This window comes from Tubulanus polymorphus, chromosome 12, assembly GCF_964204645.1.
Source record: "Tubulanus polymorphus chromosome 12, tnTubPoly1.2, whole genome shotgun sequence".
NCBI classification, from domain to species: Eukaryota; Metazoa; Nemertea; class Palaeonemertea; order Tubulaniformes; family Tubulanidae; genus Tubulanus; species Tubulanus polymorphus.
In genome coordinates this window covers 891,253-918,104 of record NC_134036.1, presented here as the reverse complement: position 1 = coordinate 918,104, position 26,852 = coordinate 891,253, and the positions used below count along the sequence as shown (strand labels likewise).

The 26,852-nt window shown below is 39.9% G+C and overlaps 5 protein-coding genes across 7 annotated transcripts; 4 read left to right on the top strand and 1 right to left on the bottom strand.

Annotated features, from left to right (window-relative positions):
* Positions 1-56: 56 nt before the first annotated feature.
* LOC141914075 (uncharacterized) lies at positions 57-2,754 on the top strand. Its single transcript, XM_074805352.1, has 6 exons — positions 57-151; positions 949-980; positions 1,079-1,317; positions 1,398-1,453; positions 1,625-1,652; positions 1,919-2,754. Exons 1-6 carry the CDS (start codon positions 71-73, stop codon positions 2,530-2,532), a joined length of 1,050 nt encoding a protein of 349 aa, XP_074661453.1. The 5' UTR covers positions 57-70; the 3' UTR covers positions 2,533-2,754.
* On the bottom strand, positions 2,729-9,104 carry LOC141914074 (uncharacterized). 2 transcript variants are annotated; one of them, XM_074805351.1, is made up of 14 exons: positions 9,024-9,104; positions 8,008-8,713; positions 7,476-7,606; positions 7,096-7,176; positions 6,903-7,001; positions 6,690-6,813; positions 6,177-6,310; positions 5,653-5,899; positions 5,203-5,321; positions 4,806-4,947; positions 4,125-4,334; positions 3,421-3,568; positions 3,142-3,208; positions 2,729-2,993 (listed from the first exon to the last, which is right to left on the bottom strand). In XM_074805351.1, exons 2-14 carry the CDS (start codon positions 8,657-8,659, stop codon positions 2,895-2,897), a joined length of 2,253 nt encoding a protein of 750 aa, XP_074661452.1. In that variant the 5' UTR covers positions 8,660-8,713; positions 9,024-9,104; the 3' UTR covers positions 2,729-2,894. The 2 variants fall into 2 exon arrangements, with proteins under 2 accessions (XP_074661452.1, XP_074661451.1); XM_074805350.1 differs by having other exon boundaries at positions 2,730-2,993; positions 5,203-5,324.
* Positions 9,105-9,239: 135 nt separating this feature from the next.
* On the top strand, positions 9,240-10,640 carry LOC141914078 (transmembrane protein 267-like). Its single transcript, XM_074805354.1, has 2 exons — positions 9,240-9,715; positions 10,269-10,640. Exons 1-2 carry the CDS (start codon positions 9,389-9,391, stop codon positions 10,608-10,610), a joined length of 669 nt encoding a protein of 222 aa, XP_074661455.1. The 5' UTR covers positions 9,240-9,388; the 3' UTR covers positions 10,611-10,640.
* Positions 10,641-11,203: 563 nt separating this feature from the next.
* On the top strand, positions 11,204-12,234 carry LOC141914076 (transmembrane protein 267-like). Its single transcript, XM_074805353.1, has 2 exons — positions 11,204-11,531; positions 11,606-12,234. Exons 1-2 carry the CDS (start codon positions 11,217-11,219, stop codon positions 11,987-11,989), a joined length of 699 nt encoding a protein of 232 aa, XP_074661454.1. The 5' UTR covers positions 11,204-11,216; the 3' UTR covers positions 11,990-12,234.
* Positions 12,235-12,736: 502 nt separating this feature from the next.
* On the top strand, positions 12,737-25,271 carry LOC141913832 (cytoplasmic aconitate hydratase-like). 2 transcript variants are annotated; one of them, XM_074804994.1, is made up of 21 exons: positions 12,737-12,778; positions 13,283-13,375; positions 13,706-13,874; positions 14,423-14,560; positions 16,180-16,404; positions 17,206-17,275; positions 17,669-17,855; positions 18,427-18,566; positions 18,956-19,127; positions 19,301-19,401; positions 19,816-19,944; positions 20,029-20,176; positions 20,912-21,132; positions 21,230-21,386; positions 21,926-22,050; positions 22,379-22,483; positions 22,918-23,060; positions 23,611-23,758; positions 23,843-23,965; positions 24,049-24,234; positions 24,743-25,271. In XM_074804994.1, the coding sequence occupies exons 1-21, from the start codon at positions 12,760-12,762 to the stop codon at positions 24,851-24,853; spliced, it is 2,910 nt and encodes a 969-aa protein (XP_074661095.1). In that variant the 5' UTR covers positions 12,737-12,759; the 3' UTR covers positions 24,854-25,271. The 2 variants fall into 2 exon arrangements, with proteins under 2 accessions (XP_074661095.1, XP_074661096.1); XM_074804995.1 differs by lacking the exon at positions 16,180-16,404.
* The last annotated feature ends 1,581 nt before the right edge of the window (positions 25,272-26,852 follow it).

Below are 26,852 nucleotides of genomic sequence, written 5' to 3'. Positions count from 1 at the left end.
CCTTTTTGATGCAGACGCCATCTATCCATGATTCCAATAAACATTAGCAGGGAAATCCCCACTATACAAGATGGCCGATCATCCGGCAGCGCAAAGAGTTATTCCATCTGGATATACCTTAAATAATCGGGATACACAAACACTGAATGAGGTAAGGTCATGCAATATTGTATATATATTAATGATTTCTATCGAAATATGTTCACTTTGTGACAAGTCTGTTCAACCAGATCTCTGTTCAGTTTGTCTCGGACGGTGACGCCTACGCCGTTATGTAGACGGGCTACTCTATCTACTAAGTAAGTAGAGACCGGCTGACCCACCGGTGGGTAAAAGTTATAGGTGTAGTTTGTGATGTAGCCGCGACTTGAGGCGGCTCAATAATTGTCTCATAGAATGTTTACTGAACGAACTATTAGCTAAATAAATCGTAACTGGTCAGGGCAATTAGTTTGTCTCAGTGACTGGACGCAGACAGGGCACAAGCCAGCTCAATTAGTTTGTCTCAGTGGGTGGACATAGGGCACAAGCTAGCTCAATTTGTTTGTCTCAGTCACTGGACACAGGGCACAAGCCAGCTCAATTAGTTTGTCTCAGTGACTGGACATAGGGCACAAGCCACCTCAATTAGTTTGTCTCAGTGACTGGACATAGGGCACAAGCTAGCTCAATTAGTTTGTCTCAGTGACTGGGCACAGGGCACAACCCTCCTCAATTAGTTTGTCTCAGTGACTGGACACAGGGCACAAGCCAGCCCAATTAGTTTGTCTCATTGACTGGACACATGGCACAAGCCAGCCCAATTAGTTTGTCTCAGTGACTGGACACATGGCTGGATCATTTTTTCTCACAGTGGCTGCAGGATCAGGGAACAAGCTCAATTAACTAAAATATGACATTTCACACATTCTTGTCATAACAGTAACATTAATTCATTATGATTTTTAGACCGGAGCTACTGAGCAGGGAATTTCCTATCCGTAAGTATAGAAATGGCTGAGCTATTTTGGCATGTATACAATTTTCAGAAACATTCTGAATATGATGGACACTAAAATTGTATTTTATTTCATTGTAGTGAATTAAGAGATTATATTCACATGAATCTGAATGATGATGGATTTGTTCGTTTGAAAAATTCTTTCCACGATAATTTGTACGCTCGAGATCGAGATGAGTGTAAAAATATGTTCGATTTATTTGATATTCTGGAGAGGCAGATGGTGATAGATCCGAAAAACAAGAATTACCAAAAACTAATCATCAATTTGGAAAAAATTGGTGAAAAAACAATTGCTGACTATATCAGAGGTCAAGGTAAAAAGTGGTGATAAAAACTTGTTTTTTTGTTGTTAAAAATTCCGTTGAAATTCAACATTTTCAATATTCTGTTTCAGTCGACCCGGTGTTCGCTAAACAGAATAATCTAGTAGTTTCCACCGAACCGGTGCAGGTAACTCACTTTAAACAAACTGCATCTTAGCTAGAATAGAATATGTTGTGTAAAAATTTTTTTGCTCGAAAATATTTCATTTGCTGCGATGGCGCTGAGCTGTCCACGATACCGTGAAATAAGAGGAAATCTCTTTTTTGAGTTGATCTAAATATCCTTTTATAATTTCAGCCTGAGCCGCAACCGATAAGAGATCTAGGTAAGACATACATGTTAAAAATCAAACCCCCTGTTTCGCTCCCGACAGGACTGTTGGGTTTGTAAGGGACACCAAATCAGAAAATCAAACGAAATTCCTATTCTAAGATAAAAAATACAGATTTTATTTAAGGCATAAGGATAAATCTTGTTCCTTTGTTAAAAAGATTTGGAAAATTTACCCAGCCTGACACGAGTTTCTTTGATGGGAGATCAAACCTCTTGTATGTAAAAAAAAACCATGCCTCCTTCTTTTACTCTTTGCAGAAGATTTCCGAGCCGCAGCTGAACTTCCCGAAGCGCTACATTACGAAACCTATCACTTCTGTTTACTATGCGACGATCGGGCCCGCGACCGGGCACTCGATTACAAAGACAGATTAGAAAGGGAACTGAAAGGTGTTAAAATCTGCACCCCCGATTCATTCCCCGCGGTCGGCGGTATACAAAGATCACGTGGTATGGCCGTAGAGAGGTCTTGCTACAGAATATTGTATCTAGATGAAGAGACATGGGACAGTATGTGTAGCAAGTTAACTAGTGAAAATCTATTCGTCACAATAATCGAGGAGGCCTGCTTTTCTGTAATACCGGTTGTGACGACACCTGAATTGCGGAAAAAAGTTCGAAAAGACTTTTCAAGCCTGGCCGGTTTGATAAAACACAGTTACGTGATAACCGACCGAGAACACATGAACGCGATGAAAAGTATTTTGAAACAAGCCGAAATCAAGCGTCAACGTCGTGAAGAAAATGAACAGAAAATGAGGCATGAAGCAGAACGCGTCGCTCTACGAAAACGAACAGCTGAAGAAAAGAGAAAAACTGATGAAATCGATGAACAACTAGCTACATTAGCTGGTCTAGAATTAACTGATTGAAATCACTATTGTGAAAGTAACTATTGTAACTTACGACGTTTCCATCACACTATGACGTAATTGTGATAATATAGAATCTATGACATCATCGAATTGATGGAACTGATTTGATATTTCATGTAGTGCATTAATGGTGAAATATCTTTAAAAAAACTTGTTTTCAATAAGAAAAATAGACTGTTTATTTCATAATCTGAATGAATATTTAACTTAACAGATATAATTGATGTAAATTTGAAGAAAAGATTGAAAATTCGTTTTTATTGTGTTGTGGATCGCGGCTTCTTCGAGATCAAGTCGTCTTCTCATCATCACCGGGGCCCTCACTCGTTCTCAGACACTGATTTGAAATTTTCATGTCGTTATAGATTGAGATTATCCAAAACTGAGATGAAACTGAGAATATCAACGAATTCCATCTCGAACGATTTTTCCAGTTTTTCATAGAAAAAACTCGCAGCCTAAAAAAAACAAATGAAAGAAAAATAAATCAAACATTCAAATTCACCTCGTCCAGCGTCCAATGCCATCGTAATTTATTTTAGATTAAGTTAATTTTTAATTAAGTTAAATTTAGTTAATTTTCCTATGAGATCTGTGTGTTGTTACCTCGTGACGTATTTTCTGCATTGAGATCAGTTTCGGTCCGTCGATGTTCTTAAACGCGTCCGCTATGCTGTGAAGAAATAGAGACCCGAGACGGCAGATGAGATATAATTAGTGAGTATAAAATTCTCCTTGATTTGTACGAGACACAAAACGTTTCTGATATATCGAGGAATAATGATATCACAGAAACTGATACTGATAAAAGATGAAATTATAAGTTATAGATAAATGTCAAGGCCAGAAACTAAATTCATTCATAATTAAGTAATTTATAATTACGTTTTTAGTTTGTTGTTTTTTAACCAGTTTTGAACGTCGTCTTCCGTCCACGTTTCAACCTCAGTTACAGCTGCTGCTGCTGCTGCCGCTGCTGCTGGGGGTGAACTGAATGATGGTTTAGCCGCCACGTGATGGACCCGATCCGATACTGAAAAAAAATCCACGCATTCAAACTAGAAAACGTCGTAGCATCAAAATGAGGGGACCCCAGAATTCAACTTGTAATCAAGATGATGGTTGTAATGACGCTATCCCTGGTGGTAAATAAAATTCTATAATTACAAATAACAAAATTGCTGCCAAGCGGCTTCGAATAGTCGATAGTTGCCAGCAATCACTCAGGACATGGTAAGCCATGTTTTACAAAGCAGTATCAGCATCACCTATCCGGCCTGGAGGGCCAGTTTCACCAAAAAGTTTAACTCAAATTGATTTTTGTTTTAATGAATTGAGTTACTTCATATTTTGAGAGGACAACACAATTCAAACTTTTATAACCAGTTCAGCTTAAACTTTTTTGTTTAATGAAACTGAAACCTGATGATAACTACAATTTTATAAAATGCAGATACCAGCATTACTGCTGCTGCTGCTTCTAATGCTGTTGAATTTGTTAAATCCTAAGATGCAATTAATAAACGTTTCTGTTTACTGTGTTAGGTTGAATGAGAGAGTAAGTTTGGTATATATATATATATACATACCTTCTTTGGGAATGACCACTTCGTCGAGAGAGAGTTTATTACGGATTTCGCTCAGTAACTTCTCGCTCATCGTATCGAACAGATGCGGGCTGCTGAAGTTCAGATAGAGTTTCATGCCCACTAGCGCCCCCAACCAGCCGTCTGCGCGGTAACGTTTCTGCATCAGTAGCGGAATGAGAGGTTTACGCTGTTGAAACGAGTATTCGCCCTCTGGAATCAGAGATCAGGGGATGGATAAACTTTAGCTGTGGGTAAGTTATAAAATTTTAAAACGTATTTTCTTTATCGTGTAAATCCGTATGTAAAACATTTTAGAAGAATTCATGCTTAATCAACCAAAAAATATGTCTCCAAACTTTAAAAGGCCATCGTTAATTTGGGGAATGATATAAAAGGTTAATGTCTATAGGCAGCCATCTTTGTTTTGTTTTACAGCATCTAACAGATTGGCTATATTTTCTTAAGCAGCGCTAAAACTCAGGGGCCAGTTGCTCAAAAGTTGTTTAGAGTTAACCACAGTAGATTGTGTTAAATCGGGACAATTAAAAGTTCATTGTTACTATATGGTATTTATCTGCCGGTTATCTTTAACCAACCTTTTAGCAACTGTAGCCCCTCGATTTTCTATTTTAGATTGTTCACTGTTATTAAGCCTGTTAAGATATGAAGATCATCGTTTACCTGTTCGACAGTTGGGACTTTCTTTGTATTTTTCCGACATGCAAATCAGAACTATGGACGCATTTTCAACCGCTAAAGCCATCGATTCTAGCAGGTTGTCCGACATGTGGTCAACGTCAATCCACACTTTCAGACCGGCAGCCTGTACAGGAGAAAGTTAACAGGGATTGAGACCCTGTTATTTATTTGATTGGTAGATTTCGTTTGATTTTCTGTTTCGGTGACCCTTACAAACCCACCACACCTGCCGGGAGCGAAACAGGGGATTTGATTCGGAAATTTAGTGTATAGGCCTTACAGAAATATTCTAGATATCGTGAAATTAGCATCTTACTACTAGATGTGTAAAGAGAGAGATTTTATAGAAAGAATAGAAACTATTTCATTGAACTCTTACCCGCAGGAAATCTCGAATTTTCAAAATAGTCTCCTGATTGTCCCAGTTATAACTGATAAAAATATGTCCGTCTTTGGTTGTGTCCGGTTTTAACACGGCATCTCCGGCGCCAGTCGAACCTTCTAAAACAAATAAATCATTGAACACCTTAAGGAAGAAATTCAACTTATCAATGATGCGAAATCTTGGTAAGTTCCTGGTATTCAGTATTTGTGGCTATTATATCACAAGAAATACTGATTTGATTTTAGACAGAACTAGACATGTGCATGTTTGTTTATGCATGTTTGTTTGTTACATGTACATGTTTGTTTGTTACATGTACATGTTTGTTTGTTACATGTACATGTTTGTTTGTTACATGTACATGTTTTTTTGTTACATGTACATGTTTGTTTGTTACATGTACATGTTTGTTTGTTACATGTACATGTTTGTTTATGAACGTACCTGCCTCTGCGTCTCGCTTCCTGAGTACCCACAATGCACCGGTAGCCGCATCTTTCACTTCCTGATTATCGGAGGTTTTGGACAGCTCGTCCAGTCGGCTGACGATGGCGTCTATTTCGAGAATTTTCGTTTTCACATGCGAATCGAACGCCAACGACCACAGCAATTCGACGGCTGATCGCTGAACCGAAGCCGTTTTAGAGTCAATCATATCCTGTAGAATCGGCAGAGCATCAGCTTCCACTATCTGAAATAGTAACAATCAGAAATCAGAACCTTGCCGAAAAACAAGATTATCGGGATTATATATATATATATATATATATATATATATATATATATATATATATATATATATATATATATATATATATATATATATATATATATATATATATATATATATATATAATGTAAAATACACGACGTTTCGATCTCACCCTAGAGATCATCGTGCACGTTTGAGTGTGGTTATTGTACTAGTCGCGATTTTTTTAAGGATTTGCTCTTAGAATTTCATTTACCTTCATTTTGTTGGCGTCGACCACGGATAGTTTTCCGAGACCTTGCGCTAATTCTGTCGTACTGAATCCTTTCATTCGATGATTCTTCATCTTCAAAGCGCTCGACATCCATTTCACTACTTTCTTTATAACATCTAGAACAAATATTGGAATATCTTGATTGAAATTTAGTATATCGACCCGCCATCCAACTTAAGATTTATTATCAAGGAACCATTGATAGAAATTCCATTCAAATTTTTAGTTGGATTTTGGAGTTAACTTAAGCAGAATCAAAAAGCCGTACATCTCGATATTTTCAAAATAACGAAATTTAGTTCTAAATGATTCATTTTAATGCTATTTCTCTAAATATTTACAATCATTTAGAGGTCTCCTCATTAAAAAAGTGAAATAAGTAGTTCCGTTTTCATTCCATTTCGTAGTTAGATTTTAGAATCAACTTTAGCTACATCATCGACGATGACATTTATTTTAAAAATGTTAATTTTGAAAAAGGATTTTTAATCTTACCGTCGTTTTGCACGAGTAAACTCTCGTTTTCGGCGACGTCCTTTTCTGTGGTGAGGTAAGCGATGATAAGAGCTGATAAAACGCTGAGAAATTCGCGATCGCAGTTGATGTAAAATCTGACTACCTAAAATCGAACGAATACAATATTCACTTCCGGTGCCACATGAAGTTCGCTGTTTTCAAACGCGGTTCAACTGTTGTATATGTTCTTACGTTAATGACTGATGTCGAATCGATGAAAGTCCGCGCTTCATGCGATCTGCAGACATTGTGTAAAATACTCATCGACGATTTCAAAATGTAGTAAACATTCTGAGAAAGAAAAAAGAAACGCGACGAAAAATGCATAAAATTCGAAATGAATAATTTGACGAAATTGTCAGATTTTATGTGGAGCTGTTCTTACCTTGCTGCTCATGTTTTCTTTATATGGTTTGTGTTCTAGGTTGAGACACAGAAGTTTGACGAGGTCTTTCTCCGCAAGTTGCTGAAACAAGTAGATGTAAACATCAGGTAAGTGATGGTTCATGATGATGAGATGAGATAAATCCCGGTGGGGCCTTGTGGGGCTTCACCCATTCCTGGCAGATTAGACACTAAAGTTCTTGGTGAACCCCTTTTCGTTCACCCAGTCCTGGCAGCGGTTTTCTCCGCAGAGATCTCCGTCGCTCTACGATCCTAGCGTAACCATACTGTGGTACATCAGATACTGAGGTTCTTGGTGAAGATGTGGCCCTGTGTGGGGGTCTATATTAGGGTTCCGGAAGGTAGGGAAGGTAAACTCACGTTAGCAAACTCCTTCGATGCATCGGTGTAATTCCATAGCGTGTTATAAGAGTAATACACAGGAAACCAGATCTTATCCGAACTAAACACGCCCTGGTTGTTGCCTACTTTCAGAATATTGATCGCCAAATCTGTAAAATTCGAAAAAAGCAAGAAAATTAATTAAGATATTCGTTATATTCATAGATATGTAATTTATCGCGATAGAATAACCGAATGTGGTTTTAAGGATTGCTTTAGAAGCCGCGTTAAAGAACCTGGTGAAATAGGAAATATGAGGAGAGAGAGGAGACAAAGGAGAAAGAAGAGTAAGGAAAGGAGGGATGGGAGAGAGGAGAGAAGAGATGGAGAGAGGAGACTGGACTCGGGAGACACGAAATAGACAAATTCGAAAAATCTACAAACAAAATTATATTAACTAAATTCATCGAAATTGACATTTTCTAATCGGACAGAGAAGGGTAACAAAACAGATTATATTAATTAAATTCATCGAAATTGTCAGGAGATGAAATCAGGAACTAAAACAAACCTGCGAAATTATCCTCTAGTAAAATACTGCAAATTAATTTACGAATTTTCCTCGTTTTGTTGAGAAAGTAAAGTCTGGAAAGGCGTTTAATCGCCGTGAGACACGTATCGTTACCGATATCGTCTCTGATCGTCCGTAACACGTTCAAATGTTGTCGCACCTCCGCGTCCAGCGCTTCCGGGGTCAACGTCGGTTTTTTCTTTTTCACGCCGCCGGTTTTAGACGAGTCCGATTCGGCGACCGCATCCGCACCACCCTCCTCGCGACTAGCAGCTTGATCCTCTTCCGTTGGAGACTCAGAATTCGCTATTGTCTTAGTTCCGGTTGATGCGGTTTCCTCACTATTTCCCGATACAAGTAATTTCGCCATGTTTGAACCTGCGGCCACCAAATTGCTTACATTGTTCTCAGCGGTATCCGTCAGTTCTTTTGGCTTATCATTTGTCGACTTATCGTTGGTAAACTCATTGTTTAACGATAAATCTCCTGGCTTATCGGTTAGCGAACTATCCCGTTTATCTCTTATAGAATCATTGTTTTTAAACGATGATTCCTGTTTCGTTGTTTCTGTGTTTATATGTTTTTGCTCTGTTGTGTCACCCGTATCAGTGATTTGACTCTGCGATGGCCGCGATGTGGTCGAGTTCATCATCTTGTCGATTTATCGGTATTTTATCATGATATATGCGTCGTCGAAAATGTATATCTAAAAAATTTTGCGAAATAATTAACGTGATTTGTTATGATTTTTTAAAAAGGAAAAACGGATATTCCTGTTATAACTAGGAACTCAATATGAAATGTATTTCAATACGCAGTGTTAAGATTGCAGAGCCACCACTGCCTTTTTGTTACAATGAGCACGTTTCACACAGTACCGGACCCGGTTCCATAGTGGAGAATTAGTTAATTCATTTCAGATGTGCCGTTATTAATTCTGGTGTTAAATTCAACCCAGGGACCAGTCCTAGCACTACGCCCGTACAGGGACTAACAGTGTATTAGAATATTCTTACCTGATGTCGTGAATTGCGGTCACTTTCATTGATTCCATTGATTGACATTTCATTTGTTTACGCACGGTTGGCATGGAGCCGTGCACTGCGACAGTGTACCTGCAGTACCGCGCGCCACTACGTCCGGCCCGCCAACTCAATATAGGCAATTGGAATTGAATTTCACCATCTCGTGCCGCCCTCTACTGGATAATAAATCAAATATGGCCGCGTCCATGAAATAAATAAATTCGAACCACTAAAATTATAATTCTGCGTTTTTAAGACAACTGTTCAGTTAAAATCGAACACACTTATGTCTTAAATGACGGTTAAACTTATTTCATTATTTTTATAGAATAATAAGTTTAGTTATTCTAAAAGCAATGTCCGTTTCAACCGGAGAAACGGTTAGCGAAATATTGAAACAGACTTTAACTCCTGGTACGTTCGTGTTTGTAGGTTTGACGTTGATCGTCGCGTTGCTAGGCGACCGGTTATTGTTGTCTCATGCCGACGCGTACGAAGCGGCGTTGATCGATGAAGTCACTCACGGTCTGATATCCGTGTTCGCGTGGATGGCGGTCGTCTCAAGTAATTTGAATTTCAAATTTAATGGTCGGAGTATTGTCGTCGAGGCGATGCTGGCGTTATTGTTCGGAGTTATCCCTGATTTAGATCACGTTCTCACGACCAGAACTTTCGACGTGCAGGTACGAATTTGAAAACCATCAAATCTTCTAACAGTTTTACTGGTCTGGAAAGTGCTGGAAATAATTTTTAAAAGTCAACCCCTGTGTGTTGAATAATTGCATCTACACCGCAGTGCGGTGTACAGGGTGCGATCTAAGGAATGAAAGCCACTTGCTCCAAAAGCTACTTGCCCCACACAGGCTGTCCGATTGGTGGCACTATCATCCGTTGTATCGAGTGGGAAAAAAGCTTTGTGTCATAAAATTGCACTAGCCCGGGGGAGAAGTGATAATGATAACCTACTTGCCCTGATGAGAATATACTTGTCCCGGGCAATCGGACAAGTGCTTAGATCGCACCCTGGGTGTATTGTTAGTTACTAATATTTGACTATGTTTGACAAGTGCAGCCATCTTTCATTATAGATATAAACCAATTAGTTATAGCGTCAATACACTGCTATGCGGTGTACTAACAAAGTCCATCACCGATTCATACACCGCACTGGGGTGTAGATGTAGGTGCACCTTTTCATAATCATTTTTTTTTCAAATTTCAATTTTTATATTTCAGAAGATGAGACGTTTTCATGGTAAAGGTCGTCCGTTTCATAGTTCGACGTTGATACCAGTGGTGGCGCTGGCGTTCTGTTTATTGCGGAGATATTTCTCGTTGAGATCTCGTACTGCGATGAATCTGCCGTGGATGTCGTCGCTCGGGATCGGTTTACATCATCTCCGCGACGCCACTCGACGCGGGATCTATTTGTGGCCGTTCAGTACAACGCCCCCGGTTCCGTACAACGCGTACATCGCCGTGACGATAACTATACCGATTATTATGAAATTTATTCGCGTTACTATGGAGATAATGGCGTATTCACGTAATAGAGGAGGCGGTGTAGACATTGTTTGAACTTAAAATCTCTGAATGATTGTTGAGGAGTTGGGAAAATCTGGTTGCTGCATCTGATTCCGCTGACTAGTGCGCAGCGGTGTCTCAGAAATAATCGGTTTTTTTTTCAAAATGGCAGTCTACAAAATGACCTAAATTCGCTGCGTCGCGCGGAATTATTTCATGGACCAACGACACGGTGTTGGAGCCAGGGGTTCTCCAAGATTAACACACCGCATTGTAGGCGTACAGACTTTTTTAGTTATAGTGAGCCAAATCACAGACAGTAACAGCAGTAGAGCAGATTGTTACATTTCATTAAAAAACGGATCTCACAGATTTTTACATCTGCACTACGGATTACACACCTATTACGGAAGATTTCGCTATGATTTATAGCAGGGTTACAGCCTGTTACACGTCGCTACGCATGAACCTATAAAAACCGTTGAAAATGTTTTAGTTCGATAAGCGCACAGTCTGTTACACAGGCTGGCTTCACTGACCATTGAGTTCATTCTCGCCGTTAGTTCGCACATTAATCTGGTCATCCTCGCGTCATATTTCACGTTACCAGATACATTTTAATCGACCAAAAGTATTTATCGGTCCATATCCAAGTCACTCATGGGAGTTATTTTTACCGAAATATTGAAACGGACTTTAACTCCTGGTACGTTCGTGTTTGTAGGTTTTACGTTGATTGTCGCGTTGCTAGGCGACCGGTTATTGTTGTCTCATTGCGACGCGTACGAAGCGGCGTTGATCGATGAAGTCACTCACGGTCTGATATCCGCGTTTGCGTGGATGGCGGTCGTCGCAAATAATTTGAATTTCGAATTAAACGGTCGGAGTATTGTCGTCGAGGCGATGCTGGCGTTATTGTTCGGAGTTATCCCTGATTTAGATCACGTTCTCACGACCGGAACTTTCGACCTGCGGGTACGAATTTAAGAACCATCAAATCTTCTAAACAGATTTTCATGGTTTTTCTAATTTTCAGTTTTGTCTTTCAGAAAATGCGACGTTTCCACAGGAAAGGTCGTCCGTTTCATAGTTCGACGTCGATACCAGTGGTGGCGCTAGCGTTAGGTTTATTGCGCCCGTTTTTTCGTTTTCGCGATAAATGTCGTCTGTTCGATAGTTCTAAATCGATACCAGTGGTGGCGCTAGTGTTGAGTTCTCGTACTGCGATGAACCTGCCGTGGATGTCGTCGCTCGGGATCGGTTTACATCATCTCCGCGACGCCACTCGACGCGGGGTCTATTTGTGGCCGTTCGGTACAACGCCCCCGGTTCCGTACAACGTGTACATCGTCGTGACGATAACTATACCGATTATTATGAAATTTATTCGCGTTACTATGGAGATAATGGCGCATTCACGACGCAGTGTTTGAACTTATATCTCTGTTGTTCATATTTAAGGAATTGGGTAAATCTGGTCCCGGTGTCCGAGGAATTGGGTAAATCTGGTTCCGGTTTCTGGGGAATTGGGTACATCTGGTTCCGGTGTCTGTCTGAAGAATTTGGTAATTCTAGTCCTGGTGTCTGTGTCTTTTTATTAATGTTAAAATGATATATTTTTATCTAAATGTTTAAAATGATTCGAATTTTTGTATCATTTTACTGAATATACTTTCTATAGAAGAATAAAATTTTATTTATTTAGAAAATCATTCTGTTTTGGGGTTTTTTCTCTTCTCCTGGCAGTTGATTTGAAGTTAGTCGTGGTCATATATAGCGGGATAGACTCCAGGGGCCAGTTGCACAGTCGTGACTTAAGTCCAAAAGTGGTCTTAAATCTTAAAACTGGTCTTAAATTGTTAGATTGGCTATAGAACAAAGTTGGTCTTAGACTTAAGTCTAAGCCATGACTATGCAACCGGCCCCTGGTCTGGCTGACGCGCATTGTGCTTTTTGGAGACTGGATGGCCTGGCACAATTAACATGGTTGGTCGGTGAAAATGATGCATTCAATAAAATTGGTGTGGGACTGGTCAGTTAAACCGCTTTAAGACTGTCCGGCCCGCACGGTCACTAGATGGACAGATGCGGTGATCCAGGTCCGTTCCCGTGGCCCGGTCAGTAAATATGCACGGCGACGAGTTCGCCATCTATCGTAATGCGAGATAATGAAACGGCGCTCGTGACTTGTACAAAGTTCATCATGGCGGCTCTGACAGCAGGTAGGAATTCACTAAATTCTGGTCACTTTTCGTGCTATAACTTGCGAACGAATCGTCATAAAATTTCGAAATTAGCCATTTCTGAATAATATCTATCAGAGCTAGGCACTGGTGGTGGTTTCGAGGTCTGTTACTGACTGGAAGGGTGATTTTGATGCCATAATAGCGGCTAATTTTTCTATCGGTGTCAGTCGAAGCGGGTTCGAAACCCGGAAATGTATCGTACAATATTGAACATTTTTTTGGCGATCTTAAAAACTATTGCTGATCGAATCTGATACGTGGGTTGTTCTCAATTGCGTTCTTAAAATCGAAAATTAAACCTTCTTTTGGCAAGGTCCTGATCAGAATTCTCAACTCAAGGCAGGCTGAGACTCGGCAGAATAATATTAAATATGCAATTTTGATAACTAACTGACAACTGAGTGTAATCCAGACTTCAGGTTCAGGTTTGGTGACTGTTCTATGCCCAAGCTTGCTATTATATCTGCCTGTATTTTTCAGACAACCCTTACAACTATCTGATAAGCGACCTGACAGTCAAAGACAAATGTCAGAAATTTTATAATCTGACTCGGTTAGCTGATAAGAGATATGGTAAGTCAAGGGTTTATCTTTATTCCGTAACTAAATTCATTGTTCGCTCGCCTAAATTGATTTATTACTTTGCAAAAAGAGGTCAAATATAAAATTGCGAAATTTTTAAAAGGACTCAGATGAAAATAGTTTTCTATTTTTAAAAAGAGTGGGTTAGAAATTTTAATGAAACTTAACTGATTAAAAATTGATAAAGTTGGGTGGTTTTGAATCCAGTTTCGCTTCAGAATAAACTGAATTAATGAAGGAAATTTTAAAGCTATTAAAAAAGTTGAAGTTCTGTTAACTCTGTTCAGGGGCTTGTTAACAGATTCTGCGCGATATTTTCAGGTAAACTGCCGTTTTCGATCAGGGTTCTGCTCGAGTCAGCCGTCCGTAATTGCGATGAATTCCACGTGAAAAAAAGCGACGTGGATAACATTTTGGACTGGCAGACGAATCAGGATCGCAGCGTCGAGATTCCGTTTAACCCGTCGCGCGTTATACTGCAGGATTTCACGTAAGTTTTCTCTACAGAAATGAAGTCAATTGAATGATAGTTAGTTTTATGGTTTCTTTAGGGCTGCTCCCGACTGTGGTTGTTTAATGTTTCTCATGTTTTTAGGGCTGTTCCAGGCTGTGATTGTTTAATGTTTCTCATGTTTTTAGGGCTGCTCCCGACTGTGGTTGTTTAATGTTTCTCATGTTCTTAGGGCTGTTCCAGGCTGTGATTGTTTAATGTTTCTCATGTTTTTAGGGCTGCTCCCGGCTGTGTTTGTTTAATGTTTCTCATGTTTTTAGGGCGGCTCCAGGCTGTGGTTGTTTAATGTTTTTCATGTTTTAGGGCGGCTCCAGGCTGTGGTTGTTTAATGTTTCTCATGTTTTTAGGGCTGCTCCAGGCTGTGGTTGTTTAATGTTTTTCATGTTTTAGGGCTGCTCCAGGCTGTGGTTGTTTAATGTTTTTCATGTTTTAGGGCTGCTCCAGGCTGTGGTTGTTTAATGTTTTTCATGTTTTAGGGCTGCTCCAGGCTGTGGTTGTTTAATGTTTTTCATGTTTCATGTTTTTAGGGGTGTCCCGGCTGTGGTTGACTTCGCCGCGATGCGAGATGCCGTGAAATCACTGGGCGGTGACCCGCAGAAAATCAACCCGATTTGTCCGGCTGATCTAGTTATTGATCACTCGGTGCAGGTGGATGTAGCTCGCAGGTCAGTCCTGTTTAATCAACGTTAATCCTCTAATTGATTGCCGTGTAATGCAGATATTTACAGTAGATGTTCAGGGCGGCAGTTGCTGAAAAGTTGTTTCAACCAGTGAATAAATAATAAATATCATGGGGGTCATTCATTTATTACGTACGCATTAGGGGAGGGGGGAGGGGTCAGTGCAATTGCGTACTGTAATGCTTAATGTATTATATGAAAATATGGCCAATTTTGCGTACAGGGGGGTTGAAAAATTCAAATTTTATTGGTACGTAATAAATGAACGATCCCATTGTAACAATGAACTTTAAGATTGTCACTATGTCAACTATCCACTGGCTGACTCAAACCAACATTTGACCAACTGCATCCCCAGTTCCACAGTTGTGAGTTAAGATTTGATTGATCGTTAATGAAATGATTTTAACTTGTGGTTTACACTAACTCACAACAGTGAAACTGGATGTAGGGCCCGGTTTATAAGTCATGAGTTAAATCCTAAAATTGGTCTTAAGTTGTGAGGTTGAACAACACTGCTAGTCTTCACTAGACTTCACTATGCAACACGAATTTTGGACTCCAACTCGAGATATTTTGTAATGACCTAATTTTATAACTCCTGCGTAACACAGTCCGTAGGCCAGTTGCTGAAAAACTGGTTAGAGTTAATCAGTGGATAGTTGACTTATAAAAGTTCATAGTTAATGTATGGTATTTACCCACCAGTTATCGAAACCAACCTTTCAGCGAGTGCAGCCCCAGCACTCAGAGTATTTGTTTAGAAGTAGAAAGTTTTCTGACACATAATGGATTAAAATGAGGTTTCGACCGTGATCTAGTCCACAAAAACTGATTAAAATCTCCTGATGATCATCTGAGCCCTGACTTTCAGTTCTCTCAAATCTTTCGGTTTTCTGCAGCGTTTCAAATTGTAAAAGCACAAAAATTCCAAATGATTTGACAACTAAACCAATCATTTTCTTATGGATTGATATTATTGATGGTGTCAGCGGGCGTAGGGCGGGCTGTGGAACCGACGGGCACTGGGCGGGCTGTGGAACCAAGGAGCACTGGGCGGGCTGTGGAACCGACAGGCACTGGGCGGGCTGTGGAACCAAGGAGCACTGGGCGGGCTGTGGAACCGACAGGCACTGGGCGGGCTGTGGAACTGACGGGCACTGGGCGGGCTGTGGAACCGACGGGCACTGGGCGGGCTGTGGAACTGACGGGCACTGGGCGGGCTGTGGAACCGACGGGCACTGGGCGGGCTGTGGAACCGACGGGCACTGGGCGGGCTGTGGAACCGACGGGCACTGGGCGGGCTGTGGAACCGACGGGCACTGGGCGGGCTGTGGAACCGACGGGCACTGGGCGGGCTGTGGAACCAAGGAGCACTGGGCGGGCTGTGGAACCAAGGAGCACTGGGCGGGCTGTGGAACCGACGGGCACTGGGCTGGCTGTGGAACCGACGGGCACTGGGCGGGCTGTGGAACCGAGGAGCACTGAGCAGGCTGTGGAACCGACGGGCACTGGGCGGGCTGTGGAACTGACGCTCAGATGAATGCACTGGGCGCTCAGATGAATGCACTGCACTTCCCCCTATATTTCTCTATCTATTGCAGTCTATTGCGATTCACTCCTAATCCTGGTGGTGGCGCTAGTATCGGCACATGTCGGCAACAATGCAATAAATGCAACATCGTCAACAATTCAACTTCTGCCAAACCGTCGTCGACGGCAACGACCTCCACATCATCTAGTCTTCCAATATCATCATCGTCATCGTCGCCGACGGCAACAACAGCAGACGCTGATCTGTGTCCGTATCATAGACAACCATTAACCGGGTGTGTACCCCGTGTCGAACGGTTTCAACAATCGATTTATTTTCCGCTTTTTATTGTCCTTAAGACGAGAGAGATCCCACAATAACGAAGCCAAGATTGAAAAATTCTATATCAGAATGATTATATTTGAAGAGTGACATTTCGGCTAACAACTGTTAGCTAACATCAGGCGTACTATTTTTTAGTTGTTTAGCTGTTTAGTTTTTAGCCGAAACGTCGCTCCTCGAATACAATCATTCTGATATAGAATTTTTTCAATCTTGGCTTCGTTATTGTGGGATTTCTCTCGTCATCATCGTACACGGATATTGTGTATCTTCTCGTCTAATTTTCCTTACGGTTTACGTAGCTCGGTAGACTTCTGTTCGAATTCTGATCTGTGAAAAATTGGGGTTGAATTTTATAGAATTGATATAACGAAGAGTACAGGAAGTATTCAAGGTTACAACGTTAAACCTGAGTTTGTGAAAACATTGCTGTCTTTCGTAAATATAATTTTCTAATAAACGTTTGTAAATTTACAAACCGATTGATTGACATTTTAATATTTACAAACCGATTGATTGACATTTTAATATTTACAAACCGATTGATTGACATTTTAATTGCTCGTTACTTCACGGGTAGCGTTAGAAAGTTGTTTACAGATATTTGCCAGCTAGATGGCACCACCAGTATTCCTCTGTGAACTACCGCGCGATGAACAACGTGTTTCGATTCGCGTTGATTCTGAATCGTAGATTATTTTAGAATCCGTGTGCTGTGTCGTTATTTTTGTTTTTGCGTTTTGGTTTTCTTCAGCAATGAATCGTTAAAACGTAATCAACAGCTGGAATTCGATAGAAACATCGAGAGATTCAAATTTCTAAAGGTTCGTAATTTTATTCTGAAAATCCCTCACAGAAAAACAACCGTCTTTTAGTTCTGCTGCGATTTGGTCGTGGTCCGGAAGGGTTCCTCAAACCGAGACCAGCCTTAAATCATCTCATTCAGCAGCATGATTATTACTTCACTCCAAATATGGGGCTGCAGTTGGTCCTGGAGATATTTAATTGGATGTTATTTTATTTTATTCTGAAAATCCCTCACAGAAAAAACAACTATCTTAGTTCTGCGATTTGGTCATGGTCTGGAGGGGTTCCTCAAACCAAGACCAGCCTTAAATCATCTCGTTCAGCAGCATGATTATTACTTCACTCCAAATATGGGCTGCAGTTAGTCCTGGAGATCTTTAATTGGATGTTATTTTTTTTTTTTCTGACAGTGGGGCGCGAGCGCGTTTAAGAACATGTTAATCGTACCGCCTGGTTCCGGTATCGTCCACCAGGTGAATCTGGAGTATCTGAGTAGAGTGGTATTCGAGAGCGATGAAGGGTTGTTATTTCCGGACAGTCTGGTCGGCACCGACTCGCACACTACCATGATTAACGGTCTCGGAGTTGTCGGCTGGGGTAAGTGTACTTTGGTGTTATATTCTCTTTTTGATAGGCGCGCCAGAGAATTATGTTCTAGGCCCAGTTTCACAAATAAGTTTAAGCCTAAAACGGTTAAGTTTGAATTGTTGTCCTCATCGAAAACATGAAGTAACCAATGGCGATTACATCAGAAATTTGAGTTCAACTTTTTTGTGAAACTGGGCCCTGAGCTATCGGTCTTTAACTGGTCTCTCATCAATCCAAGATCCACTGCAAACGTGTAGAATTAACAAATAAAAGGCCACAGTAGATTTCTAGAAACAGTTTTGAAGTTAAAACTAAACCTCATCTTCAGAGGAACAAAAAAGTTAGGAAGGAAATAAACTTACTACAAATCTAATGGACCCAGTTCCACAGTCGTGAGTTACAGTTAACTCTGAGTTAAAGTTAGTTCATTTTCAATGTTTTAACCCAGAGTCAAATCTTAACTCAGAACTGTGGAACTGGACCCTGTTGGTTTTTATTCGTTAACTCTACACTGAGATTTATATCAGTTCACTACAGTCATGTAGAATAGAATAGAATGATTTGTTTTTGTGTGTTGAAGGTGTCGGTGGTATAGAAGCCGAAGCCGTTATGTTGGGTCAGTCGATCAGTATGGTGCTACCTAAAGTTATCGGTTATAAAATCACCGGTAAATTGTCGCAATTAGCAACATCTACTGACGTCGTACTTACTATTACGAAGGTGAGTCACTCGCCAGTGCCAGAGGAGGAAATCTGCGTTATCAGGGAATTGCAGATTTACTTTTCGACTTTTCCCTGCAGGGAAAATCGGGGAATTCTGACTAGTCATGGAAATTCATTAAATTTGGATGTTTTGGTGTTTTGTTGTTCTTGCTGCTGATGATGAGTGACACAAGAAACAGCCTGTTGATAAGAAACAGCTCTCACTGAGGATATCTTATAATTTCATCAGGGAATTTAAATTGTTGGTGTCTTGTTCTTACTGGTGATGAGTGGCACAAGGAACCTCTTGAAAACAAACCTTTGACGATATCTTATAATTCAATCAGGAGTCAAATTGAAGCCAAACTGTCATTCGTGAAGTTATTCACGTCGTTTGAATATTTTCAGCACCTACGCCAAGTCGGCGTCGTCGGAAAGTTCGTCGAATTTTTCGGAGACGGGGTCGCCGTTTTATCGATCGCCGACCGAGCGACGATTTCAAACATGAGTCCCGAATACGGAGCAACAATGGGGTATTTCCCCGTCGACGACGTCAGCATCAAATATCTCCGTCAAACCGGTGAGTCCGAGAACAAAAGTTCGCGCTCGCGTGCTTTCTCAAAAGTTTTCCTAAATGCGACGTGGTTCGGATAGCCGCGTGAAAACAATGCGTTTTCAATGAATTGAAACGGCTATTTCGACGCGGAAGTACTTACCGGAACTTTTATTAAAGCGTGTTTTTTTTTTTTACAGGTCGCGACGAAGATAAAATAGCTTACATCGAAGCTTACATGAAAGCAAACGGAATGTTCAGGGATTATACAAACGCAGAACAAGATCCTGTATTTACTGAGGTAAGTGATGATTTTATTGAACACACAGTAGACTCTGTGTCCGTCTTTTACTTAGAGTAAGCTCTTGGGAAAGCTTCGTAACTGTAATGAAATTGACGAAATCTTAAATCTCATCTTGAAACTTTTCTTTTTAAAGAACACGTCTTTTACTAGTAGTTTAAATGTGTTTCATAGCTAGATCTTTATCGTAGACCGCACTGATTACGTCTATAAATTTGGTCTATAAATGCCTACTATTATTATTATTATTACTTTTACTATTATTATTATTATTATTATTATTATTATTATTATTATTATTATTATTATTGATAATAATATAAAGTTATGACTTCCTCCGTAGTTGTGGCTTTTAGGAGTCGATTCTTGTTTCTGGTGACAATAATTAAACCCTGTACGTATTTTATCTCCAAGGTGATAGAACTGGATTTATCGACGGTAGTTCCGTGTTGCTCCGGCCCGAAACGACCTCACGATAAAGTCGCCGTGTCCGACATGAAAAACGATTTCAGTCAATGCCTCAACAACAAGTTAGGATTCAAGGTAACAGATTTGTTAGAGTTTCCTATTCTCTCTAGGGGAGAGTTTGTCCTTCTGATCTGGTGAATGTTTTGTTTATTTATCCAGGGTTTCGCGGTTGCCGCGGATAAACTGTCGTCGAGCGTTGATTTCGAATTTGAAGGGCAGACGTACAAGATGAAACACGGAGCGGTCGTCATATCGGCGATAACGAGCTGCACGAATACCAGTAACCCTTCCGTGATGTTAGGAGCGGGTTAGTATCATAACTGAAGCGATCTCTTATTTTGAGTCCCAATTTATATTTCCAATTCAAAAATTTACAAAGTCTAAGTTGTCACATTACTGAAGTCATCTCTAATTTTGAGTCCCAATTTGTATTTTGAATTCAATTTACAAAGTCTAAGTTGTCATTTGGATAAGTCGTCACATTACTGAAGTCATCTCTATTTTTGAGTCTCAATTTGTGTAATTGTCAGTCAATTTACTAAGTGTAAGTCATCATCATTTGGATAAGGCGTCGCATTATTGTGAAGCCATCTCAAATTTTCACTTTCAATTTACTTATAAATTGTAAGTCGTCATTTGGATAAAGTCAACAAAAAAAATCTACGAAGTGATTGTCACAAATATGCCGACTTAGACGGCTAATTTCGCGTAATTTGCAACAATAGGAGACTATAAATGAAGAAATCCCACACTTCGAATTTAAAATACTTAATGATGGCTGTTAGTCAACAGCCGAAACGTTGTGGTTTCATAATAATAAATTTGATAGTATAATTTTAAATTCGAAGTGTGGGATTTCTTCATTTATCTATTTATTTTTCCGATTCAATTTACTTATAAGTTGTAAGTCTTCATTTGGATAAAGTCAACAAAAAAATCCTTTGGATAAAAGTCAACAAAAAAAATCAACAAAGTGATCGTCACAAATGTATGGCGAAAATAGGAAACTGAATTTCTTGAATTTGGTTGTTTTGCTGTTTAGGTTTACTGGCGAAGAAAGCGTACGAAGCCGGATTGCGAATCAATCCGTTTATTAAAACCAGTCTGTCGCCGGGTAGCGGAGTAGTGACGTACTATCTGAAACAATCGGGCGTTCTCGACTACCTCGAGAAAATGGGATTCGACGTCGTCGGTTACGGCTGTATGACGTGTATCGGTAACAGCGGTCCGCTCGCTGAACCGGTCGCTGCCGCCATAGAAAAGGTTCGTACTGTGTCTTCCGTTTATATAGTTCACTGCGGCCATGTTTGAATATATTTAAACGTATCGATCGTCGTCGTATTGTTGTGTCGGTTTCCAGGGTGATCTGGTAGCGTGCGGCGTGTTGTCGGGTAATCGTAATTTCGAGGGTAGGATTCATCCGTTGACCCGTGCGAACTATCTGGCGTCTCCTCCGCTGGTGATCGCGTACGCTCTCGCCGGTACTGTGCTGATCGACTTCGAAACTGAGCCACTCGGTAAGATATGTCTTTAAAGGGGTCGGTTTCATAGTTAAACCTAGACCCAGTTGTACAGTTAAGGTTTCGTGACCAATTGAAGATCATTTCAGTTCTTTAGCCAATCTAACAACTTGGCTCTATAACCAATCTAACAACTTAAGACCAGTCTAAGTTCATTTTCTAACAACTTGGTTCTGTGATAATAACTAACCAAACAACTTCAGACCAGTCAAAGCTGATTTCGGTTCTATAGCCTATCTATTAACTTAAGACCATTTAAGTTCTAATTACATTAGACCTTAGACCATTTTGGACTTAAGTGTAATCTGGGCTCTTGACCCGGTTCTTTTTTCCTTGATGAAAATTTGACTCCAGATCCAGTTGTGGAACTGTAACACCAATGTTAACTTATTGAGACAAACGTAACCGGATAAATTGGATGCAGATTCCAGTTTCTCTGTCAGAATTAACTCCAAAATTAATTAATAATGAAATATATTTAATGAATTAATTTAAGATTTTAAAATAGTATTTCAATTCATTCTTGTTGATTGTAGGTCAAAATGCTGAAGGTAAAGACGTCTATCTGAGGGATATTTGGCCGACTCGAAATGAAATCCAGGCAGTCGAAAACGAGTTTGTGATTCCGGCAATGTTTAAAGAGGTCTATCAGAAAATCAAGGTAAAAATTTGAAAAAGTAGAAACAAAGTGTTCATCATTCAGTGATCATCAAAATAATAATGGATCCAGTTCCACACTTGTAGAGTTCACTCTGAATGAAGATTAGTTCATTTTCAGTTGGAGTCAAATCTTGATTATTCCAAACAGTGGAACTGGGTCCTGTCTGTTCATTTAAAATATAATAACAAATGAAGCAGGGTATGGGTTTATGGTTTTCACCGCGATCAGTGAGCCCCCGGTCCCTTGCCTAGCCAGTTAGATTAATCAACAATTCATAGACAAATTAGAAATGTTGATCATAAAGTTCTGATGTTCTATTTTACAACAGGAGGGTAATGAGAGATGGAATTCGTTAGACGCCCCCGACAGCATGCTCTACCCATGGGATCCGAAGTCAACTTACATTAAATCACCTCCGTTTTTCGAAGGCATGGTAAGTCTTTGTGTTTATTTCGAGAATGTTTAAATGGCTGTCGATGATCTCTAGATGCTGGGGGTTATGCTCAGGCAAAAATAGAATGATACCTTGTTTCTGCCTATCGGCTGGGGGTCACTTTAGTAAACTGCAAAAAAAATGTTTGTAATCAGTTCATAATTCTATAACTGCCTGTTAGTTAAGTTTGTTGTCTGTTATCGAGGAAATGATACCTTGTTTCTCCTAATCAGTGACTTCGTAAACTGCAATAAAATTTGTAATCTGTTCATTTCTATAACTGCCAGGTCTCATATAGTTAGCTTCATAATGATTTTTAAAAAAGGGTAGTTAGGCGGCGTGTCCTTGGCAGAAATGGGAAACAAACTGGTATCAACTGTTTCTAGCCTCGCTCAACAATTCACTGATATTGTATTGTAATTTGTTTTCTCTAGACGCGAGAGGTACCGGGATTAAAGAACATCGAGGATGCTTACGTGTTGATGAATTTAGGAGATTCAGTAACAACTGATCACATTTCACCAGCCGGCAGCATCGCGCGTAATAGCTGTGCGGCTAGATACCTGGCAGATAGAGGGTTAGTATCATCTCCCCTCCCTCACTACCTAGCAGGAATGGGGTTGGCCTCTTAACCCTCTCTGCCTAGCAGCAAGAGGGTTAGTTTCTCCTCTCTCCCCTTTCTACCTAGTAGTGAGGCCTCTCTCTTCCCTCTCCCTATAAACTGAGTATTTCTGTCCCTCTTTTCTCTCCCTTACCATTCCTCAGGGTGAGTATTAACTATGGGATCTGAACAACAGGCAGGTGGCTTGAAGGTTGGTTAAAGTTAACGAGTGGATAATTTACATAGTAACAATTAAAACGTCATTGTTACTATGATATTTATCCACCGGTTATCTTTTACCAACCTTTGACAACTACAGCTGCAGCCCCTAGACCCAGTTTCACAGTTGTGAGTTAGAGTTTATTTCATTTCTAATGAGTTAACCGAAGAGTCAAATCTTAACTCAGAACTGTGGAACTGGGCCATAGGAGTTTACAATTTGATAAAGTTACCGTAATTAAGTAAAACGCTTGATAAATTTATAAATAAGTTATAAATGATAAATGTGTTTCTATATTGCGAACAGTTTAACACCGAGGGAGTATAATTCATACGGTTCTCGTCGTGGTAATGACGCAGTCATGGCTCGAGGCACGTTCGCCAACATACGAATTACGAACAAATTCCTCGGTAAACAAGCCCCGAAAACCGTTTATATTCCAGACGACCAAATTGTAAGTATTTCCTCGACACTCGCCTCGTCGTGATTGCCATGATTCTGACCGAAATTTTTGAAATTTAAACCGTTTTATTTTTAGATGGACGTATTCGACGCAGCTGAGCGTTACCGTAACGACGGCAAAACGGTGATCATTCTTGCCGGAAAGGAGTACGGTTCGGGCTCGTCGCGGGACTGGGCCGCTAAGGGTCCGTGGATTCAGGTGAGATTAATCAAAAGCGGAGTATAAAATATTTCAAAATGATTCGAATGTTTCAACGGTTTTAATTGTTGCGTCGTCGCCAGGGAGTACGAGCGGTGATCGCTGAAAGTTACGAGCGAATTCACCGCAGCAATCTGATCGGAATGGGAATAATGCCGCTGCAGTACGTCGCCACGGAGACGGCCGAAACGCTCGGGTTGACGGGACGAGAACGATTCACGATTAACATTCCCGAAGACATTAAACCGCAGCAGACGCTCGATATACAGGTGAGTTAAAACACAAGCAATACGATTATGATGTCATAGGGGGATTTAGGGTGGCAGACATCTTTTCTGGAAGTGTCTACATCATCGCATCAATTTGATGATGTCATAGGGGGATTTATGGAGGCATCTTTCCTGGAAGTGTCTACATCATCGCATCAATTTGATGATGTCATAGGGGGATTTATGGGTACAGACATCTTTTCTGGAAGTGTCTACCTCATTGCATCAATTTGATGATGTCATAGGGGGATTTATGATGGTAGACATCTTTATTGAAAGGTTGTTGATCATTTTGATTTCATTTCGGAGGATTTCTGGAAGGCAGACATCATTTCACAAATGCGCCATATCACTACGTCGATTTGATGATGTCATAGGGGGATTTATAGAAAGCAGATATCTTTTCTGGAATGGTCTATATCACTACATCGATTTGATGATGTCATAGGGGGATTTAGAGCCATTTTATTGAATGATGTTTATTTATTTCTCTGTATTTATTTCACAGTTGAATGACGGACGAACGTTTAAAGCTATCGCCCGGTTCGATACTGAAGTGGAATTGACGTATTTCCGCAACGGCGGAATTCTCAACTATATGATCCGTCGCATGCTTTAATATCATCACCTAGCAACCACGTGTAACAATGACGACATAGCCCTAGCGAAGACACAAAACCCCGGCGTTAGCTTCAAACTACTGAAAATAGCTGAACCCGCGATCTCGGTTTTATAGACTTGGTTTATGTTCTAGTGTAATTTCAGCGAGTATTAAAAAACTGGGATAACTTTTAAACCGAGTTTTTAAAATCGTTTACTGCCGCTTCAAACTCTAAATCTAGGCTTGATAATAATAATGACTTAAAATGACGAAGATTCGGGCGAATATGACATGAACATGTAACATGGCGATACGTGCATGTAGTAATATAATCTAGGTCAAGAGATGGATGTTAAAATTGTGAAAACTGAAATTAGTATTTTAATATTTATGTGTGTATGATTTGAAGACATCGTAAACGAAAAATTAATAATGATAATAAATGTTATATATAAAATCAGATCTTAGTCGGTTTGAGTTTGGAAATATGAATCAGGAAATCGTCGCCCCTTCTCTACAATAATTCATATGTCATAAATAACCTAAATTTTTGAATTACAAAATCGAATTAAGAAAGTGCGATTGAGACACGGAATTCATGATGGGAACTTGTTAACAAATAGTGGTTAATGCAGTTGGGTGAATCTGCTGAGAGGTTTTGCCTAAATTCGAGGTAGGTTTATTTGGATGAGAGTGCTCCTGCTCTGCTAATCCATTATTCCAGATTCAATAAGTCAAAAGATGTCGATATTTTTGGTGGATGCGGCAAATTTCAGTTCGTTTTTTAGAAACCGTCTTTGATTAATATAATTTGAGGTATTCTAAGATTTCAGTTTTCTAATTATTTTTAGGTACACTTTTAACCGGTTATTGTGAAATGTTTTGATTCAAATTCTACAATTGGAAATTCGCTGTGAAGATTTGACTCTACAAACAACTGGTTAGTTAAATATTGATTAATATATATGGTCTGAAAATCGTGGCGAATAAAGTTTAATTTGCTTTGAATTCTTTCTGTGGCATGTGAGTTACCGCTTTACACCGCTTTACCGAATACATTCGCTGAACAAAGAGTTCTATTAAAAGTGGTTTAAAAATCGATTACAAAAGCAGATTCTACTTAATTAAGCTTCAACGTTGACACAAGTATTCATTTAAAACAAACCAGAGTTGAGTGATGAATGAATTTCGACTCAAAAAATTATCCGCGTTCCTCGCATGCCACAGTAGAAAAGCTAGGCTGGTTAGATCTCAACCGTAAAGTGCTGCCCCTATGAACAACGATAGCGGAATTTCTGTGAACTGAAATAGCGGCGCATATTTCACGCCGGAATATAAATTCCCTTATTACGTACAATACGGACCACTGTGTCGCCTAATTCTGATTAAATATGATACTATGAATACATTCTGAATTATGAATGGTATTTTCGTATTTTTAGGTAACTATATTCTATTTTTTTGAAGCAAAAACTGACTTGCTTTGCAATTAATCTGTATTGTATATACAGAATAAATTATTCATTAAGATTTTATAATGATAATTCATCAGAAACGTCGAATACACTTCCACTTCTTTCCTTGTATGATATATTTGTGCTTCTATGATATATTTTTGCGCACAAATGTACAACCACCCGTTGCCCTCGCCCTAATAACAATAAAAACACCCCGATACAAATTTACTCTATTAAAACTAATCCTATTATACAAAATTGTCAGTTGAATAGTTTCACAGATGTTTTAAGAGTTGGGAAAACTTTTCTCTGAATCCGGCCCGCAAATCGGTAAATAGTCCGTCCAGTACAGCCGTTCGAAGACTCTGGCAAGCGAGTTTTATATTAGTTCACATTTTCTCCGCTATCGTTTGACACTGGGGCAGCACTAGACGGTCGACACGCCATTTTTACTGTGGAGCGCGAAGCATCAATTTCATGCTTTATTTAATGAGACAATTCGCTCAATTGGCAAAGAATTTAAAGCCAGTTTTAGGTATAATTTGTTTTTTACGGTGTTT